At 48.0% G+C, this 21,392-nt stretch overlaps 1 protein-coding gene across 2 annotated transcripts; it reads right to left on the bottom strand.

The window, feature by feature from the left end:
- Nucleotides 1-582: 582 nt before the first annotated feature.
- Nucleotides 583-21,363, bottom strand: SERP2 (stress associated endoplasmic reticulum protein family member 2). 2 transcript variants are annotated; one of them, XM_036097704.2, is made up of 4 exons: nt 21,233-21,363; nt 20,893-21,010; nt 16,183-16,255; nt 1,028-2,082 (listed from the first exon to the last, which is right to left on the bottom strand). In XM_036097704.2, the coding sequence occupies exons 2-4, from the start codon at nt 20,974-20,976 to the stop codon at nt 1,763-1,765; spliced, it is 477 nt and encodes a 158-aa protein (XP_035953597.1). In that variant the 5' UTR covers nt 20,977-21,010; nt 21,233-21,363; the 3' UTR covers nt 1,028-1,762. The 2 variants fall into 2 exon arrangements, with proteins under 2 accessions (XP_035953605.1, XP_035953597.1); XM_036097712.2 differs by lacking the exons at nt 1,028-2,082; nt 21,233-21,363 and adding an exon at nt 583-1,021.
- Between the last annotated feature and the right edge of the window lie 29 nt (nt 21,364-21,392).

Genomic DNA, 21,392 nt, shown 5'->3' with positions numbered 1-21,392 from the left:
CCCCCTTCCCTGCCGCCCAAGCCCGGATGCCAGTTCTAGGCAGACCACACTTGGAGAGGCTGAGGGGAAGGCTGGCCAGGGAGCGGAGGTTTGCACCCACCAGCCCTGGGCCTCGCCCTCCCAGCCTTGGGGCTGACCACCCAGAGTGAGGTGGGACTCCCGCCCTCCTGTGCTCTTTATTAGGGCAGGGCTGCGCCCTGAGGTTGCCTGGTTTTCATAAAGAGGCCTCAGACATCTGCTCCCCACCAAGTCCTCAGGCAGACAAAGAAGAGGTAACAGCTAATCGAACCTTAACATACTTTGTAGGTGCCTTTTCTGCATTGAAAAAAAGAACATCAAAACCTCAAAAGATCAAAAAATTTAAAAAGTAACATGGGTGGAAAATCCAAGGTCATTAGAGCAGCCCAGGGCTTCATTCTGGGCAAAGAGCTTGAAGGTAAATCTAGCTCTGGTTCCCAAGCCACAGATTCCTGACCCTGTCCCAATCGTTTAGCCCAGTACCCCCCCGCCCCGGCAATCCCACCTGGAGCTTTTCTGGCATTTTCTTCACTGCAGTTTTCTCACGGTAGCCCACACACGGTATAAGGTTGAACAAAGACATTTATTTGTAAAACCAATTCCCAATGGAGGAGAGGCTGAATCCATGTAAAGTAAACTGGTGATCATTCGGAGGGCCACATGCATACATCAGTGAAACCAAGGGCAAAACCAGCCAGCCCGCTGCTGCAGACACCTGGGAGCTACCAATCCCGCCAACAGAGAAGCAAAATGTCCTTTCCGCTCCAGAACACGGATGTACCAAGATGTCCTGTGAGAAGGCAATTTGGTCTGACATCCACGATGAAGTGATCAGAGAACAATTGAGGGAGCCTTTTTTTCTATTCTGTGTGGCTTGTTTGCTTCCCACAGATACCCGGCTAAAAGCTTAAGTGGTCCTCCGCCCTCCAGAAGGAGGGGCAGTGTCAAAGCCCCGGGCCTCCTCACATGCCCATCCTTATGCTCTGAATGATCTGAAAGATAGCTGAAAGAGGAAAACAAGACAGACAGCTCAGGTACCAGGCAGCACGCAGCTGGAAACCCCAGCCCACAGCGAGCCCCGCTCCTGCTGACCCCCGGGCCCTGGACGTGGGAGCATACAGCTGATGAGATAGTTCCTAACAAGCAGTTAAGTTAACAAAAGGTTAGTGAACTTCTTTAAAAAAAGGCAGCCCGGCTCTGTCTGCCGATAGATGATGGATGCCTCGGGGATTTATGGATGACTCCTGCTAATTCCATCAGGAGTGAAGGCTAGAATTCCCTCAGGCGCTCGGAGAGCTTTGCCCCCACCCCTTCCGCAGAAGGGTTCACTGGCCGCTGGGGAGAGGGGGACAGGGCTTTCTATACGGGCACTGCACTCATTTCACAGGTCAGTGAGGCTGCCTTTTCCAAACGGCAGTGACCTGGAAAACCAGCAGCCCCTGAGCTGGGAACGCGGGCCAGGTGCTTGGAGCAGATGCGCCAAGCGCCGGGCCCCTGACTGCGGGGAGCCCTGGGTGCCAGATCTCCGGGCTGCCCGCACACAGGTTCTGCAAGGCAGCGAGCTCCCATCCCCAGCGACACTGATTTTATCCCGCTGGGGGGCGGAGGGGGGGAGCATCTAAACCCACAGAGAATTCCCGGCACCCTGGCTTGTTTTGCTAAGAGCTGGTTCAACAGCTCCCCGGCCCGGTGCTAGCTATCGCGGTCAAATGCATCCCAGGAAAGTCAGGCCCCAGCTTCTATTTTACACCCTCTCCAGAGGGCAATGTCGGTCAGTCTTGATGAGGACGACGGGAATGAGGGACACGGCAGCTACCATGCGTGGTAGGATTTGGTTTCTGAGGCGAGGCTGGGTATCCTTGCCCTGAATCATGTCTAAACACAGAATAAACAGGAATGCAGCTGAGAGACCACAGGAAAACAGGCTCTCCAGAACCCTCAGGAAACAAGTCGTTGGCATTTCATCATCTAACGTTGGTGAGCACGCACTGTGCACCAGGTACTGTGCTTCGGGTGTACAAAGACCAGTAACACGCAGGGCCTTGGGCAATCTTTCTTGGACAGCTAGATTTGAAGGAGAGATAAAGCATGAATGCATTTTTTTTCTTAAAAAAACAACCCAAAACCCTGCACACATCATCACTACTCTCCTAAATTGAATGTACTCCAAACATGACATCATATTAATTTTTCGTAAATGTTCAGTGTGACCCTAATGAAAAACAGTCATTGATTGGACTCTGCTGTAATATGGCCATGGAGTCTACGCGACGTGTTCCACTGGGCTGTGTGCTGGGCTCTCGTTTCTGCTTCTGTTTTGTTTCATTACGATGATTTCGGCTCGCCTCTCTGGGGTTACTACACCAGCCGTCGGTGGGCCCTCTTCCATTGGGAGGTTGCCGCAGACCCGGCGGGACACAGAGGCTGTTAGAATCACGTGGAAAATTAAAGCGAGCCCGTTCCGTGTGAAGATCAGAGGGGCTCTTCTCCAGATACAGCGAAGGGGTGAATTCAACAACTCGTGATATTTAAATCTGGTCGTGCTCAGAGGTCTCCTTGGCTGCTTCTGGGTTTGGGGATGGGTCTTGACGGGAGAAGTTGCTGCATGGGTGAGAAAGCACCTTACAGAAATGGATAAGCTCATGGAAATGGCGGGCAGGTCTGGCCTCCCCTCCCAAGGCTGACAGGGAATAAAAATTAAATAAACATTCCGTCTTCCAGCTCAACAGGAGTGCTGGGAGGCAGCTGGATATTCAACAACGTTAGGGAAAAACTATTTACATCCACCATGCCTCATGTTCTTGGGATCGGGGAAACATCTCTAATCTTGACAAACAAGTTTGCAGAGGAATGTTAGGGTCAGATGGAAACAGGTCTTCACCGAATAGCCGTGTGACCGGACGAATAATTTAACCTTTTCGAGACTGTTTCCTCTTGGGTAAAATGAGGACCACGGTGCTTGCGGTGCTGTTACAGGGATTCAATGATCCGACACAGACGAAGGCTCTGGGCACGTTGAGGACTCGGTGCACGGGAGCTATTGCTGATTATTACCATTCCTACAGTGATGACTGCTTCTTCTCCACGCGTGAGCAGGAAGACTGGCGCTCAGTACCCAGTGCCACAGGCCATTCTCTAGAGGTGTGCACTTTGGGAAATTCCCAAATAGTTCTGAGCCCTGATTTCTCTCTTTGTACGCCCGTAGATAATATGAATCTCAAAGGATTGCAAGGGGTAAATATCATAACATAAGCAAAAAAATCTGTCCATCATAAAATGCTCAAAAACGTTATTTCTCCCTTAATTTTATCCTTAGACAAGAAAAGTAGGTCAACAAATAGGAAACAGTCTGTGCCTTATTAAGTCCATCATGCCCCATTCGGTTCACTCATGACTTCAAAAGGGCTAGGCAATGATAAAACCACTCAATTCTGTTTAAGGACCTGCTGCAAATTTCCCTAAAGAATCTCAGACAAAATTTTCTTGTTTTAGAGTTGCAACACTTGTATTAAAACAACTTACCAGTTACTGAATCTGCTTTAAGAACTAACTAAAGATCACTCCTGACCCTATAGAATCTGTGAATTAACATGTGAGAATCTGATGGTCCTTCTCATGGTTACAGGTGACTCTTTAAAACTGGACCCGCTTGGAGAAATGACTTTGGATAAAGTTTATTTTAAGCTTGCCATTTGCCTCCACTTTTAAGATAATGGAGAGATGGTTGTGTTTATTATCCCTTTTTCAGTTGTATTAATGTCTTTAAGAAGCCTTCAACATTCTATACCAATTACAGTAATTGTACTTCTGCGTGGCCCCCAGTAATGACCCGCAGAGCAACCCCGGCCTTCCAAATGCTGACTTCGCAAGGCAGAGAACAGGAAGGGAGCCAACGGTGCGTTCAAAGTGGGAAAGGAAGTGGGGAGTCTGGACCCTGACAAGTTAATAACTTAACAGTGGGTGAACAAAGCTGAGAAAACAGCTGAGCAGGCTGTAGCAAAGGGGCTGTGGGTAAGCCAGACAGCAGGGAGGAGAGATGCCAAGAAAAGGAGGGACGGCAGGCATTCCAGGGCAGGGCATCTGGCCTTGGGCAGGTCACTGAGGTTCAGAAAAATCCAGGCTAGAGAAGGAGCTACAGAATCCCGGAGCCTTTGCCCTCTGCAACCCGTTTAGCTTCCTGATCTTCGGTAGCCTCCAATGGCCACATCTCTCTTTTTATTTAACCACCCCCTTGCAATGAAATCCTTAGGCTTTCGCATGCAAGAACCATTCACATCCAAACAAACCAGAATGATCCTCCTGACTCCACATCTGCTGACAACAGGTGCCCTCTCTTCCACTCAACCACCTTTTCTAGAAAGCTGTCTATACTCACTCCCTTTCCTTACCTTCAATCCCCACCTCAGCCCATTTCAGTCTAGCTTCTGCTCTTTTCAGTCTACTGAAATAGCTCTTGCTAAAGCCACAAAGCTCCCTCCACGTCACTGAATCCAATGGGCCTTTTCTAGCTGCCTCTCTGTCTTACTTCCCTACTCGCCATTGTTGAGCACTCCTTCCTTCAGCCCTCTCCTCCCTTGGCCTCGTGACACTATATTCTCCTGGCTTCTAGTTTCCTTCCTTCTCTTTGGCTCTTCACACTAAATGGGTTTTGCAGGGGTCATTCTAACTCTACCTGACCAGTTAACAAGAATAATGATGTTCCTCTGGCTTTCTTCTATTCATTACATTCTTTCTCCCTGGGCGACCTCACCCTGGCCCACAATTTTAGTTGGCACTTAGCTTTTGATGACTCACCTATGTGTACTGCCAGCCCTGACTTCTCCTCAGAGCTCCAGACCCACACCTTCCACCATCTAATTGAGATCTACACATAGGTGGCTCAAAGACACTTCAACCACAACAGGACCTTCTCATGATCTCTTCCCACCACCAAACTTTGCATCATTATCCTCCACCTTGCATGTAAACCCCAAAAGCCAGAGTCCTCCTTGACACCTCCAACTGATCACCAAAGACCTGTGGACTTTACCAAAGTATCTTGTGATTATGCACGTTTCTCTCCATGCCTCCGGAAGCTACCCTAGTGCAAGTTACTGCCATCTTTCCCCAGACCCTTGCGATGCCCTCCAACTGGTCTACTCTTGCTCCTCTTCAATCCTTGCTCCATCCTGTAGCTAGAATTATTCTTTAAATGAAAACAAATAAGATTGTGTCATCCCTGTGTTTAAAGCACATCAAAAGCTTCCTATTGCCCAATCCTTGATGGCGCCTCCATGACCTGCATATCCTGGCTCTATCAACCTGTCCGGACGCATCTTGTATTACTCTTCTTTCTTGGCGTAATCCCTCGTGTTTTCAAAAGCCCTCTGCTCTTACTATAGGGCTTTTGCACATGCCATTCTTTCTGTCTGAAAGACTTCTCCTACCTTGCCCTATTGCCTGGTTTTCCCTTCTAATCCAAAAGTTATTTTTGCAGGGAAGCCTTCTTTGGCCATCTGAAGCAAGAATTCTCACACCTGCGTGTGTACAATAGTCTCCCGAGGACGTGTGAAAATAGAGGCTGGACCCCACCTCCGGAGTTTCTAATCCAGTGGGTCCAGAGTGGGAAGTGAGATTGTGTATTTCTAACCAGGTCACAGGTGATGCTGAGGGCTGCTGGTCCAGGGACCACACCTGGAGAACCACTTACCCAGAGGATACCAGCCTTTTGCGTTATATGCTTCCACAGCCTTACGTGCCTCTCCTTCAAACACTGTCATGGCTGAAATGTCACATGTTTCAGCATGACTACTTGATGAACTCATCTTGCTTCCCCACTAGGCTGTAAGCTCCAGGAAAGCAGGGACCTTGGATGATTTTTTTTTTTTTTTAAGATTTATTTATTTATTTGAGAGAGAGAGAGAGAATGCGGCGGTGGGGGGGAATAGTTACGGAGGGGATAGAATATCTAAGCAGACTCCCACTGAGTGTGGAGTTCGATGTGGGGCTCGATCCTAGGACCCTGAGATCATGACCTGAGCCAAAACCAAGAGTTGGATGCTTAACCGACTGAGCCACCCAGGGACCCTGAGACCTTGGATGATTTTGCTCCTGACTGTACCTCTGGGCCTAGCTCAGCTCCGGACACATAATAGTTCCTCAGTAAATATTTATTGGAGGAACAAAAGGTGAATACTTGCAAAGAGCATGGAGGAAACACACATATTAAAAACCTCAAACAATTATTTTGTGAATCAAGAGTCAACATCAAATGACTACTTTTACATTCCAATGTTGCAAGAGCTCAGTCTTTGGAGGGGAGGGAAAGTCATGAAAGACCATAAACTCCTTAAGTCCTGGGACTGTGTCATCCCAACCCTCTCTTACCCTGGGGACTGACCTATCCCAGCTAATTGGGGGTGCCAGAAGGACACGGGGATGACAGGAAGGGATCCCCCAGGAAACTGTCAGACAGCTAGACAATAGGAGGCTGCCAGACAGCTGACTGCCAGACAACAAGAAGCTTCAGAAGGCCACTTTTATTGAAAATAAGATTGATGATAAGCGAGATCAAGAGAGTTACTGAGAAGAGGAGACAGGCCAGAGGAATATCGTTTAGGAGGATAAGACAACTCTAGAAATGACATAATTTTGATTATTTTTCATTTAAAAAAATGAAAAAAAAAAGCTGGTAAGAAAAAAAGGACAGGTTCTGTGAGAGACAAGCAGAAATGTCAAGAAATAAGGACATTGCAAAGGTGAGTCATTAAGCTCTCAGGAGGAGTCAGCACAAAGAAAGTCAAAGGCAATACTATTCCCAGTAGCATTTCCCGGTTTCTTCTCCAGAGATGGAGAAGAGGGAAGAGAGAGAGGTGCCTAGGATACGTGAGGGCAGAAAGGCACTGTGGAAAGAAGGGATAGTATTAGCTAAGAATGGGATGCCCTCTATGCCCAGCAAAATGGCAGACAGCAGCAATGCTCTTCTGAGTGGCAGACCATACACAAACCCAAATGCTCCATGGGGCATAGGGCAGAGGGCAGCACAGAACGAGGGAGGTCGCAGGTCACCTCATGGGAGCCAATGGCAGATGAGACATCTTTTCCAGAGTGTCCACCTCAGGTCCTGAGGCAGGAGTTCCCGAGCAGAGGAATGTCCTCAGTCCTTCCTCAGTGGTGAAACGGAAGGGCTCCTGCAGGCCTGCTCAGTCTCTCAAACCTCCTGCTGGCCAATCAGCCTCGGGGGGGGAGGGGGGTGACAACCACTTTAGGTGTCACAATTCTGAGATCGTTCTGGAGGTCTCCAGGAAAGGCCAGTGTTTATTGGTCGACCCGCAGACTTGGTGAATTCCAATCTGTCCTGGAGTAAGGTCCAGAAAAGGGTAAGGTGATCGGGTGCCCGGTGGCCCAGTCAGCAAGCAGCCTGTAGCTGGGCCAAGGTTTTATCCATCCGGGAGCAGACCCGGGATGGCTATGCATCTGGAACCTCTGGCGGGGAAAGTAGAAGATGTTTTAACAGGAGTTGTTTTCAATATGCAGTCATATGCTGAAGGCCTTAGGGTTGGTGGAAAACTTCCGCTTGGGAGTACTTTGGGGGGAAGTGGTGAGAGAGAAGGAAGGCAGGGTAATAGAAAGCGGATGGGTGTAGAGTTCAGGTTTGGGTAACAGCTTTCTCACTCATTAGCTGTGGGATGCTGGCTGATTTCCTTCATAAGCCTTAGTTTCATGATCTGGAAAAATGAGCACCATAGCTTTTTTTTGTAGGGATTATGTGACTAGAAGAAAAAGGTACATGTCGGGCCTAGCGTTGTAATAAGTACCAGGAAATGGTAGCGAAAACAGTTGTATGAACAGATCCTCCTCACTCCCATCCCCTAGGTTGTAAAGGATTCTTTCTAGAAATAGAGAAAAGGCTCGAGCTACCCCAGCAGAGGTGACATCACCGACCTCTGGCTGACAAACCTGTCCCCTACCTGTCCAGTGGGAGCTGGTTCTGCCACAGCTCCCTCAGGACCTCAGAGCTATCTATCCCCATACGAGATTTCTTACCATAACCCAAGAAAGTCACTAGAAAGATCCAAATGTTCTCTTTCTTTCTCTGTCAGCATTCAGAATCTTGGTCAGAACCTTGCGTGGGAGGCTGAGAGGTGGGGAGATAGTGTGACTAAGGGTCATCACCATAATGACAGTAACAACAAGCTCCTAAGGTCCTAGGAGTTAGAGACCATTCCCACGTCTTTAAAGAATGGGAGAACCAAGGCTTAGAATGCGCGGAGGTTGGACAAGGCCACAGGGCTAGGAGGTGGCAGGGCCAGGTTTCAAACCCAGGGAGCCTGGCCCCGGAGCCAGCACACGCGTGACTTGGCCTTCCCCTCCTCCACACCGTTCTTAACAAGAGCCGCCGGTCCTGGGGGGGGTAGGGGTGTTGGCCCTTCCAGAAATGGAGAGGCCTTGTGTAAAGGGAGACAGTTGGACCACCTGAAACATGAGGCTGGGGGAACGGCAGGCTTTCAGGCCCCTCAGGTTCAAGCACTTCTTCGTGTCTGTTCTGAGTAGGCTGTCCTGAAAAACGGCCCTGTCTGCGGCATGCTCTCACCACCCCCTCTCCTGCGCCCCTGGGGGGCAGAGTCCCCGGAGGATTCAGGAGAGTGTAGTCTGTTATGTGACAGACAAAGGGAATGTCTCTGCCCAGAAACAGTGTGGCTACTCACAATTCATGCGCCCGATAGACCTAGCAGGCCCTTTGCCGAGAGGCGTGAGCTCTGTCATGACAGAGGCCGGCTCCGGGCCAGACGCAGTTTCCTGTTTGATGGGCAAAGAGGGTCCAGAGGTCTAGTCCCTTCCTGGGATGAAAAACTCAAAATATCCAGCAACACAGGAGGTACCCCTACATACACACACACACAGAGTCACACACACTCACAAATGCACACACTCACACACACTCACAAATGCACACACTCACACACACTCACAAATGCACACACTCACACACACTCACATGCACACAGATCCCACTTCAACCTCAACAGCTGCTCTTTCATTTGTTTTTCTCTAACATTTGAACAGAGTTCAGCTGCTCTTTTTTTTTTTTTTAAAAAAAGGCTAAAAACCACTAGTCTAGATGTTTTCTTCTTCAGATACACTTAATTTTTTCTGATTATAAAGGTATATCTGGGAAATAGAGAAAAGTCCGAAGGAAATAACAGTCATTGGTTAATCCTATGACCCGAGAGGTTTCCCGCTGATGGGGGATGTAAGCTCATCAGCTTCGAAAATACCCAGGCTTCCGTAGCCATTAAAATTCTCATAATCTCTAACTAGGAAATGAATATCAAGCTTGGCCAGAGCGAGAGGAATAAAATTGAAATTAGGAATACGTGAGGGAGAGATAGTGTGAGGGAGGGACCGGGGCAGGGCTGGAACGGAAGAGTTTCCCTCTGGGAATCAAGGGCTCGTGGGGATGAGAGGACGCCCCCACGCACCCAGTGGAAACCTCAGTGAGGGCTGAGGACGGGGACGGGGACGGCCACGCTGACTGTGGCTGTCAAGGTGGAGGTTCACACCAGGGCTCGGAGAAGGTGCATAATGCCTCAGGATCACAAGATACGTGTAGATGCTGACTCACCAAGCCGACTGTCTGGACAGCCAGCATGTTAAGGAAAAGACCTAATTTCATCGAAGCCGGGAGGCCTTCCTGTCAAAGAGGAAAGCTGAAAATGTCGAAAACGGTTGTCCTGTCAACACCGTGGCCCTAACGCCAGAAAAAGGCCCTTCCAGGGGTGGCGAAGATGGGCACGGGGCCCTGCTGCCGACACCAGGCTGACGGCGGACAGGACTGCAGCACACGTTCCCCGGAGCTGGGCTGCGGCCTCCCAATCCTTCCCAACAAAAGCTCTTAAAGTTGCTGAGGACAAAGGGGAGAAGAAAACCCCGGAGGCGAGGGCTCGGGGCTGCAAGCAGGGGTGACTCGCTTCCTTAATGGTCTGGGGCAGCGTCAGGACCGCAAGTGTCTTGCGGAGATAGCCGCTGGCCTATCTGGACGACAGCATCTCTGCCGCCCCAGACGCACATTCTGGGTCACGCTTGTCTCTGAGTCTTCAGATAACAACAAGCCCTCCTCAGAAGCTGTCACACAGTTCCCAAGGGGGCAGGTTTGCCACCAGGGACCGGGACAGCCAGGGCGAGCTGCTTATCTGGAAAGAGGCCCCGCCGCCTGCAGAAATGGAAGATCATGTTTTTATAAACCGGGGAGAGGAAAACACAGCAAAGTCTCTAAGCAGGCGAGGCGTTTGAATCCTCTGGGCTTCAGTGTGCATCTGGGGTCCTTGGAAATCAAGGAAAGACAAATGCGACCAATTAAAAAGGCCCAAGCGACTGGTGATGGGTATTGAGGAGGGCACGTTCTGCATGGAGCACTGGGTGTTATGCACAAACAATGAATCATGGAACACTATATCTAAAACTAATGATGTAATGTATGGGGATTAACATAACAATAAAAAAATTTAAATTTAAAAAAAAAAAAAAAAAAAGGCCCAAGCGAAACAAAGTCCCAGGCCAAGACTTGAACAAGAAAAGTTTCTGGCCCGTTTGGAATAATCCTCGAGGAGACTCAAAACAGGTAGTTGGCTTTCTGAGAAACAGGGTTTTTGATTTCTGACAGAATGTATATAATATGAGTAACAATAGAGCTAGTTACCAAATTAAACAAAACAAAGAACAGTATGGCCCTGAGATGTCCTATCTACTGTGTCTCAAAAGAACACACTGCTCCTGAAACTTTTGTATCTCACAAAGAAAACTTTTATAGCAAAACAGTGGTGCATTCAGGTTGCGTTAAGGAAATGCAACTTACATTTTATTTCTGATATTCAGCTTAAAGTACAAACCCCTATTCATCGATTTCCGCATGTGGGTGCTTCCCTTTTCCTGTGTGGGGAGGTCTGAAAGATTTTGATGCTTTATCATGGGAACAGAGTCTCAGGCACCCGAGTGTTATCACTTAAATTGCTGACACTCATCCTTGGAGTGGAGAGGCAGGGCCTACTGCTTTCTGAAAGATCAAGACCAACTCGAGTGGCTGAGCCTGGAAGGAGGAAAGGCATGGAAACCAAGCCCTACCACCCACACACCCCACCCCACCCCGCCGCCCCCGGAAGCTGCAGGATTCAAGCTTGCTGTGGGTGGAGGGGCTACTATTATCCCTCTCTGATCAGTAAGGAAATCGATACAGAGAGTAAATCATGTGTCCAAGGTTGTCCAGCTGATAGCGAATCTAGGCTTTGAACCTACATCTGGCACATTCCAGAACTATCCCCCCTCTCCGAGGCCTCTTAACCTCTTATCCTCTTACTGCCAATTGGTCAGTTTTCAAAGAAGTGTCTTGCCCAAGAGCCCTTTTGCAATCATGGAAAGTGGAAATCTACTTAGTCTGAAGAGAGGTGTATTTAAAGAGCCTCCTCCAACTGCCGCTCACCGGGACAATGTATTAGAGTTTACAACCGTGTGCCTGGGCTCAGGGCAGCCCCAGGAGGTCTGGCGCTCTTATCTGATTTCCTGGTGAGGGGGCGAGCCGGGTGCGTGTTTGTGCCAGGGGTCTCTGGGCGCCTGTGCTCTGTCCCCTCCCGGCTCTCCTGATTCCTCTCCCTTCCTTTTCCTTATCTTGCTCTTATCAGCGCCGCAGGCATGACAAGCATGTGTGGAGAATGAGGAAGGCCGCAGCAAAGAAGCCGAGAAGCAAGGGGTCAGGACTCTGCTGTGACACATCGCTCCCCATAGTTAAGGGGTCTGGTAACCTCCTGGAGGTTTGGGAACTCGTTTTTCCACATAAAATGGAGTAAGGGTGGCCAATAAGAGAGCATATACTTAAACGCCAACATTTTCCCAGTCTTTCCTTTCCCACAAGCTAGCTGAGAAAACAGATAACATGTGCATTCCTGATTACTCGCCTGACCTGAATATTTATTTATCCTAGGTACACCCACACTACTTCTAAAAAGAGCACTTTGCCCAACCAATCATTATTAGAAAAGTGGGTTAACAGAGTGAGGTAATGAGAGCGAGTCTTTCAAGAGAATCAGATGAATGATCAACACCTTCATTAATCTTCGAAGATTCCATAAGTTTCCTGTATAAAAATATACAAACTATGAACCACCAGCCACGTGGACTGAGAGAGAACAGTGACCAGGAGCTTCAATCATTCCATCACCGAGAAGTCTCATGACATGAAGCAGAGGACCTGACTGGCTGGACTTGGTGGAAATGGCCCCCTTTCACACGCAGAGAAACACCGGCCCTGCAACCCTCAGAAGGAGAAACTCCAGAGGGACAGGAGGCTCTGCAAGATGAACGGAATCGTGACTCATCCCAGGGAGGTGGCAACAGCGACAGATCTAAAGGAGTTATTGTGTTTTTCATGACATGTTTGGATAGAGAAGAACACATACAAAGATAGAAGGAAGGGCACGGTACCAAGGACAAGTTGAGAAGAGTGACACATTTCTGTGAGAACAGTGCCTGGCTTGAGCTGAGGCTTACAAAAAAAAAAAAAGCTAAAGTTAGCAAAAAAAAAAAAAAAAAAAAAAAAAAGGTGGTGTAGTGGATTATTCCTAGTTATGATTTAAAAAGAGATGATGCTCATGACTTAGGGTTCATGGTAGCATGTTAATGGAGCACAGAGAAAGTAAGATGACCCAACTCCTGACTAGCCTCTCCATAAAGGCAACACGGTCTTGACTAGAAAGATTTCAAGCGGGGTCACTAGAAGAGCACGGGACCTGAAGTGGGGGAGTGGGGGGGGGGCTGTGTCCTCTCAGCCGCTTGAAATCTGCATCTCCGGGCCCTGCAGGCTCCCATCCCAGGCCCCTGGACAAACCCACAGAAAGCATAACAGAGCCAATGTATTTAATCCCTGAAAAAACGAAGGGAGGCTGGGAGGGCTCCAAAAGATTGTTGTCAGCAGATGTCCCAATTTACCCGGGGGAAAAGACACCGTTCCCACTATACAGACCAATAGCCTGGCAAGATTGTAATGAAAATGTAATTTAGAGAAGGTTTTTAAGCCCTTTGAAAAAGATGGGTATTGAGAATGAACACAGGTTTGAGAAAAACAGACCAAATGACTTTATTGACTTAACCGCCCCCCGCCCCCATAGGCTACCCAATGGTGCAGGCAGTTAATGTGTATCTTGACATCAAAAAAAAAAAAAAAGAAAAAGAAAAAAAAAAAAAATATATATATATATTGGCTCTGGCTCTATTTAGTCCCTGACAACCCCGGCTTGCGGGCTTGCGGGTTCGAGGGCTGACTGGCCTCATGGATCCCTACGACTGGGCTTTGGCTGTTCTTGAGCCTCGCCTACCATCTCAAGCTGTTTGTCTTTCGACACTCAGCACAAATGGCACCTCCTCTGGGAAACTTTCTCCTCTGCCCAGGATGACTTACAAGTCCCCACTCTAGTCTGGTTGTTTGCGTTCTCCCGCACTCACATGTTGGAATCCTAATGTCCAGTGTGACGGTGGTAGAAAGCGGGGGCTTTGGGAGGTGATTAGGTCATGGGGAGGGCGGCCTCATGAATGGGATCCATGCTCTCATGAAAGAGACCCCACGGAGCTCCCTCCCCGCTCTGCCATGTGAGGATACCACCGGAAGACACAAGGAGAAGTCTGTGACCGGGAAGAGGGCCGCCGCCCAACCACACTGGCACCCCAGTCTGACTTCTAGCCTCCAGAACCATGAGCAATACATTGTGCTCTTTACAAGCCATCTAGTCTGTGGAATTTTGTTATAACAGCCCGAACAGATGAAGACAATCCCTTATCCGTGCCCACCAAGCACGCGGGGCACTCCACTATCACAGAACTCCCCCCGCAGGTACAACAGACCGCTTCCTTATCTGCCTCCCTCAGTGCCTACGGGCCCCTGAGGGCGTTTGTGTTCCCAAAGCCCGGCACAGTGCCAGGCACACAGGGGACCCCCAACGCCTGGTGATTGTTTGCACGAGTTTTGCTGAGAGGTTCAAGGTCAACCTGAAGGGAGTTGTCTCTGCGTTCCGTAGGCTTCTCCATGTCTAGACTTTATCAGTGACTTGGAGGAACATTATACTTTCAGAGACTATAAAGCTGGCCAAGAAAGATGATTAGATAAAAGGCTCAAGGTTCAAGATCGAACAATGTACAGGCTGGCCACAAAGCGTGAAAATGCAGATTACTTTTTTATATAGATTTATTTTTCTTGATATTTGTGTGGCATGCTAAAGGCATATCTTGTTTGTTTTGTTTTGGGGTGAAAATCAGAGACAGATCATCTGAGGCAACGCAGAACAGAGGAAGATGCAGGAGCTGATGGAAATGTGGTGTCGATGCACCATATTCCTGGCAATTTTCTACCGTGCTCCGAACCATGCATTGCTAATGAAGGTGATACATTGACCATATCATGTAATGTCACTGACCGTATCGTACATTATAAGATCGGCAAGCCATTTATTATGTCTGTTCTTCTACGTTTCTAGACTTCGTGGCTACTCTGTAGAAAGACAACTGACAACCAACGATACAATTTTAATAGAAATATTCATGAAGTTTTATATTAGGTCTCAAAAAAATCAACTGGCTATCTACAGTATGGGGAATGTCTGGCTTTATTCATCCATCCACACATCCATGAATCCGTCCAACCATACTGAGCACTCACTATGTGCTAAATACTTACGAGAATGTACAGATTTAGTGGACAATGAACACTGCCTTCCCTGAGCTTATGTCCCAGTAGTGGAAAATGGATAATAAGTAAGCAAACGAAATAATTTCATATGTTGATGAGGGCCATGAATACAATAAAGCAATGTGTGATGGGGACAAGGGACAACTTGGATTAGGGGGAGGTGTGGAGATGCATCTCTGAAGCTTGCAGGACATTTATGTAAAGAAGAGTGTGGTGGCGCTGGGCTGGTCATTAGCTCGATGTGAGTCTAGGATGTGCTGTGACTGTTGAAAATAAACCGAAGCTCGGGTCATATTAATAGAAGTAGAGTGATGGGATCAAGGGCAGTGATGATCCTTCTGCCTCTGTAGCAGTCACACCATTTCTAGACCCACTTCCGCAGCTGCAAATGCTCTATATTTTAAGAGAGTCATGGAGTGCATCCAGAAGAGGGGTCCAGAAACCACATCTTATGAGGCGAGGTTGAGAGAAGTAGGGGAGTTTAGTTTGCAGAGTTTAAACTCATCTTTAAAATATCCGAAGATTCAAGATGTTCATAAGAGAATGAGCCCATGCTTTGTGGTTTTAGGAGTTCACACCTCAACTATTGAGAAGATAGCACAGTGTAGCTCAAAAGAGGGGAGATGTCTCTAACAGAATTAGAGCTATACAGAAATGGGATAGGCTTTTTGAAGAAGTGAACCCTCCACCCTCAGAAGTAATCTAGTAGAGGCTGGGTAACGTCTGTTAAAGATGAGGGATCCCCATGTTGGGTAAAAGATTGGGAATGGGGTACAGTTTTGTTTCTTTGAGTGAGAGATCTTGGGAATCATGGAAGGCCTGCCTTGTTAGAAGTGACCTCACTTCTCCTCATTTACCACGATTTTCGAGACCCAACCCGTGGGGACCAGGAATTCCAAGACTCCCAATAACAGAATTCAACTAGAACAAATGCATGATCCTTTGCTCAAGCCTCCCCTGCGTGTGTGTGTGTGTTTGCATGTGAGTATAAGCAAGCTGTCTGAATTTACCACCCTCCGGTATGAGGTGACTGTTCGTTGAGGCTCAGGTCAAAGGCTCAGCTCTATCTAGGAGCTCTGTGGCATTTCCTCTTAAGGCAGAAAACCTCTCCCTTTCTCTGGAATCTGGATCTAACTTGGGCAGACAGGTGGCTCCTGTTCTAACTGCCCTTTTAGGGCTATGTTTTCACACAAAGGTTTAACTGAATTCTAAAGTGTATTCAGCCAATTTAATTGCTTGGTGTAATCATTTTATGATTATGATTTGATAGTATATCAATTCTGTCTCGTATTTTCTCTGGAGGACCAGAGACCAAATCAAAACCCACTAAGATGAAGGCTTCAGGCAGTGATTACCTTGAATCCCAGACCAATATATTTTTTTGTCTATTTACTTGGGAAGTGTGTTTTGAAGGACAGAGCAGAACACGGGCTGTGAGATCAGCGAAAAACCCATACCTGAGCCACAGACAACAAAAACAAACAGTGCCAACAGCCATGGTCCCACGGGATATTTCTCTTCTTGTGGCCTCTGAAAGGGAATGGGGGAAAGGAAGTTAGGTTCATTGATTCAGGAAACATTTGTGGGGTAATTACTAGACACTACTGAAGGCTGGGGAAGCCACAGTGAGTGAGACGGATCCAGTCTCCATGCCCAGTGGGCAGGCGTAGATGAAGAGAATCAATTGTAAAGGGTCCAGATAGGTGTGAAAAGATTCATCATAAATTTATTTATATTCCTGTAACTCAGTGAACTCGGTGGGCTTAAATATTCTGGGGACAGATGGGGTAAAAATACACACACCAGTACAGCGATTTGGGAGGCCCAAACGATACTGCTATGAATTGCTTCCACGTGTTGAAGGCACACTCTAAGCCAGGCTCTCCCCTAGGCAGTCTACACTGCCTACTTCCACCACTCACAACGCCGTGCAAGGCACATTCTTATCTCCAATCTGTAGTTGGGAAACGGACACGAAGTCTGTTCACTTGAGCAGGGCTGGGATGTAGGTCTGCCCCATCGGAGAACCTGGGTGTCTTCCATTAATAGAGTCATCTTTAATTGCCCGAATCGATGGATTCCAAGTAAGGTCACAGAACAGCTATTTTCTCAAAACCTTCTACGGGCCAAAAAGTGTTGGCAAGTTGGTGCCGTGGAAATCCTTGGAATGGCAGAAGCACCAAAGCAACCGTGAGTGGATCTGCGAAGGTAGCAGCCTTTTGTAATAAAGCTCCTGAACCTCAGTGAAGCTTTCTCTTTGGCGAAATCTCTGCATTCCTTGGGGAGCAGAAGGGCACCAAGGTGCCCACACGAACCCAGAGCCCTGCGTACCTCCTGCTCCCCTCAAACCAATAGCACAGACATAATAAGAACAACCACCCACAACCCCTCTAGGTCTATTTGCAGTAGGGCTTGGTCCTTAAGATCAAATCGATCAGTGGAAAAACTATTTTTAGAGAGAGGCATCCAAAAAAGTGGTGAATTTCTCAAATAAAAAGGGAGAAGCTGGAGTGAAAAAAATAAAGAACTCACTAATGTTTCCTCATGTGTGTGAGCCAAAAACAAGCTATCACCAATGTAAATTAGAGAACTCATTTTATTACAGATAAGCAACAATGCTTTGGTTCTCAGCTTGCCTGTTACATGCTGAGAGAGCCTCCTCTCCTCTACCCCAAGTGGGCTCACTGACCACTTATATATCAGCAGGTATGTTTTCTTGACGGCAGCTATCACAGTTTGTATGTTTATTCTCGTGATAATGTGTGTACTGTCTGTCCCTCCGCCAGACTATGGGCTCACGAGGACAGGCACTGTGTCTCTTTCCTGTTGCAATGCACAACAGTGCCTGGCACGGGACTTAAACATAGTAGGTGCTAAATAAGTGTTCATCGAAGAATGAATAAGCATACGAACTTCATTAAATATGATTTCTTAGGTCAGGTCGAGTAGAGACGGGGTCTAGGAAGGACACTGTCGTTTTTTATAAATACTTCCTAACTGGTGATAGGGTTGTCCCCGCATCTCTCTTACTAGAGAAGTATAGGTTAAAGTGCTAATGGCAGGTAGACTCTGAAGATGAAAACCCCTCAGTGCTCTGTCCTTGACAAGCTTGTATCTAGAGCCACTCTTGCAGGAGCGAAGCACCTGGAATGGTAGCTGTGCTTGACCAGACAAGGACACAATCAGTCTTACACAACTGCCTAACTTTACCCAGTGCTGTTACTGTGTCGTTCTTTGGCCCTTAACACCAGATCAAGGGTAGATCAAGTAAATAATCGAGATATTAAATAAAGTGACCCGAACACAGTGCGGCACTTACCCCTCCCCACCCTCTTTCACTAATGCCCTAACAATCTGTCAGAGTTGACCAGAAGCCAGCTCCGTTGCTGTCATCCCGCTGATGCTACATAAAAAGTTCATTTAGCTCTATCTCCAGCAAAGCCAACAAGTGAATTCAGGAGCCTTGTACATGAATTACTGGTCTAGCGCGGATACCGAATGGAGTCCATTATTTTTCCTTTGCAGAAAAACACAAATTATCAACATGCAGAGTTTGGACTATATAACTCCAGAATCTGTTGGATGACATTTTCCAGTGAATCAATATTATTTGGGGGACTTTCAGAGCTCAAGAACAGCAATACATCCTTTTTCTGAGAGCTTTAAGTTCCTCTTTTTTGGAAGCAGCCCCCAGCACAATCCCATTGGGGCAATGCACCCAAGCCTGAATCTATCGCTAGGAAAGGTAACAAAAGCAGTAGAATTCTGCAAATAACATGGTTCATTTCAAACAGGGGTTTGCTACTTTCCCAGGCTTCGGAATGTCAAGGGCTGGCTTTCCCTGTGATTACATACCAGCAGGGTAACCCTGAACTCTGAAATTTAAATCCCTGTCCATTCTAGAGAAGTTACTACTGTGTAATCACAAAATGATTATTCTATTTCTTTGTTTCTTTGATTTATCTGCTATCTGGGAGAAGAGTATTCACTCCATAGCTATTAGCTAAGGAAATATTGAAGCATCTGCATACAACTGAAGGGGTTTATTTCTGAATGATTATTCTGAATTTTCAGTTAGAATCTGTTCACGTGTCCTCAATTTCATCCTGAACAGGTTATCCCTTGCAAGTTACTTCTTTCAAAGTATAATTGTGTTTGACCTGTAATTAGGAAAATGAGATTTAGGGTTTAAAATATTTCCTTTTGAAAGAAAATTTCATTTTTCTTTTTGGATGCTGGTCCATTTACAATAAAGTTAACCAAAGAGCCCTTCTAACCACCTGAAGATAAACAGAGATTGTGGCTTGGTTTGGAAAACTTTCATTACAAATGTAATAGGGCCGTTTGGACACCCGCATAGGTGCCAGGCACCATTCCATGGTCTATCAGAACCTATTAAAATTCACTCGCATCATAGATTAAACAAATCTGAATGCAGCTCTGAAAGTTGAGTTGAAATGGGGGTAAGTACATTTCCTAGATATTTAAACATTTTCCTCCAATTTTTAAATTTTCTTCTCTTATTTTGAAGACAGTAACTTTCCCTTTCCCCCAGGTCTCAAACACCTTCCAATGGCCTTGAAAAGCTGGAGGTCTCAGACATTGAGCTTACCAAGCCTAATGGATACATCGGCTCTGCAAATCAGTTCCCCAGTTGCTACTTTTGCAGGCGGTATTTGTCAACTGAGTTCAGTTAATAACTTTCCTAGTTCTTTAGGTTCTTGGTTCATTAAAAAGAACCACACAGCTAATCTGTATGATATCTAGGACGAAGTGATCTCCTAGGGATATAAAACCCTGAGTTAAAATTAAAATTTGTTTTTCAAGGTCAATTTGGAGAGCACGGTTTGTTTTTTTCTGAGTAAAAACAAATAGGGAAAATAGATCTATGTGAAAAGTGGTTCTGATTCGATGGTATATTTGCATTTTACTGCAAGATGATAACTAAATGATCTAACACCCTATGAGAGAATTTCAAGCGTAACTTAAGTCTGGAGCTGTGTATAAAGCTCTGGGTAGAGCTGAGTTTGATCCTAAGGTTTCTCTGCCTTAGTACTGCTCGGTTTTGTAGGAATTCTGCTGTGATGATTGTAGCTCTAGCTTTTTGCTCAGTTACTCAAACCAGCATCATTTCTTTGGCTAAAAGGAATGGCCTCATCAGGTCTGCAAGCTTTTCCAGTCAAACCCCAAGCTTCAGCTGGACTTCGCTTAAGTGTCTAGGATAATAGATTCCAGGTGCCTTGGCTCACAGACTTGGAGACCCAACACTGCCCAACAACTCATCCCAGGCATGCCTCTGAATGTCCAAAATCACAGGTCTGGCATTTTCTCTTGAAGATATTCTGCTTTGCTAAAAGAAACCCCTGTGCATAAGGCCCAGATTTTACTTTAAAATCCAGTTATAAAAGCTTTAATCTGGCCTCCAAAGTTCTGGATCATACCATTAGGATGAGCCAAAACTCACAGGGTGAACAAGAGTAATGTTGCATTTAAACTTCAGCCCAGTGGTGAGAGGCCCCACTAGGGAAGAGGCAAAGGAGAGAAAGGACGATGAAGGGAAACAGGGGTCTGAACCTCATTTGGCACTTTGAGCCCTTCCAACTTATACAGCCCCATTACAAAGGGGCTGGAGAGAAAACTTAATCTGTCTGCTGAGGGTGGAGGGCAGGGGTTAAAGCCTGCAAGGAGGTGATGATAAGTGGTCTCCATTTACCTATTCATTCATTCATTCATTCACCAAACGTTCTAGCACCTACTAGGTTCCGGGCCCCGTTCTAGCACCTACTAGGTTCCGGGCCCCGTGTCACGCACTTCCTTTAACTGTTCCTTAAGGATGTGACTTTCTGTTTTTCCCAGAGACAAAGGCCCCATTCTCTCCTGGGGAGGCTCTTCCGAGGCTCGGTGGTAGCCCCAGCAGCCACTCCAGAAGGGCCACCACCACCCTGACCCTCGCCGCCCACGAGAGCACCTCGTGGTGCTCGCCTCCCAGAGCCCGGCTCTCAGCTCCCACTCCGCGGGACCCGGCGGGAGGGGCGGCAGGGGCGGGCCGGGCCCGGGGCAGGGGAGCAGAGAGGCCGGGCCCTGCGCCCGCCCCCCGCCCGGCCGGCCCCGCCCCGCCCCCGCCGGCCCTGCCCCGCTCGGTCCGGTCGGCGCCGCCCCCGCCTTACCAGGGTTTTGGCTACGTTCCCCCTCTGGGTGATGTTTTTGCTGTGCTTCTCGTTGGCCATCCGGATCCGCTGTTTGGCCACCATGGCTTGGGCGCTGGGAAATGCCCTCGATTCCCACCTGCAAGAATCCCCCCGCGTTAGCCCCCCGACAGGGCCGCGCGCGTCCCGCCCGCTGCGGGCGCTGCAGGTGGCAAGGCGCAGCCCCTGAGCCCCGCGCACCCCGCTCCCCTGCCCCCAACGAGCCGGCTCCAGAGAGAGGCCAGAGCCCGGACGGAAGTAATCTTTCATCTCAGGAAACCCTCTCCTACTTCCTCGCCATCCTTCCGGTCCCCCCTGCTACCTAACCAGCGCGGCCCGGAGGCTGGCGCTGCCGCGCGTCCTCCTCGCACCCGGCGGCCGCGCTGTGCGCACTGGGCGGTCGGGATCCAGCGGCCGATCGCGGCGGGGCCCAGGGTTCCGGCGGCCCCCGGCTTTGTGCGCTCATAGGGGCGGGGGCGCCA

Source organism: Halichoerus grypus, chromosome 4 (genome assembly GCF_964656455.1).
Source record: "Halichoerus grypus chromosome 4, mHalGry1.hap1.1, whole genome shotgun sequence".
Taxonomy (NCBI): domain Eukaryota; kingdom Metazoa; phylum Chordata; class Mammalia; order Carnivora; family Phocidae; genus Halichoerus; species Halichoerus grypus.
This window is presented reverse-complemented; position numbering and strand designations above follow the sequence as displayed.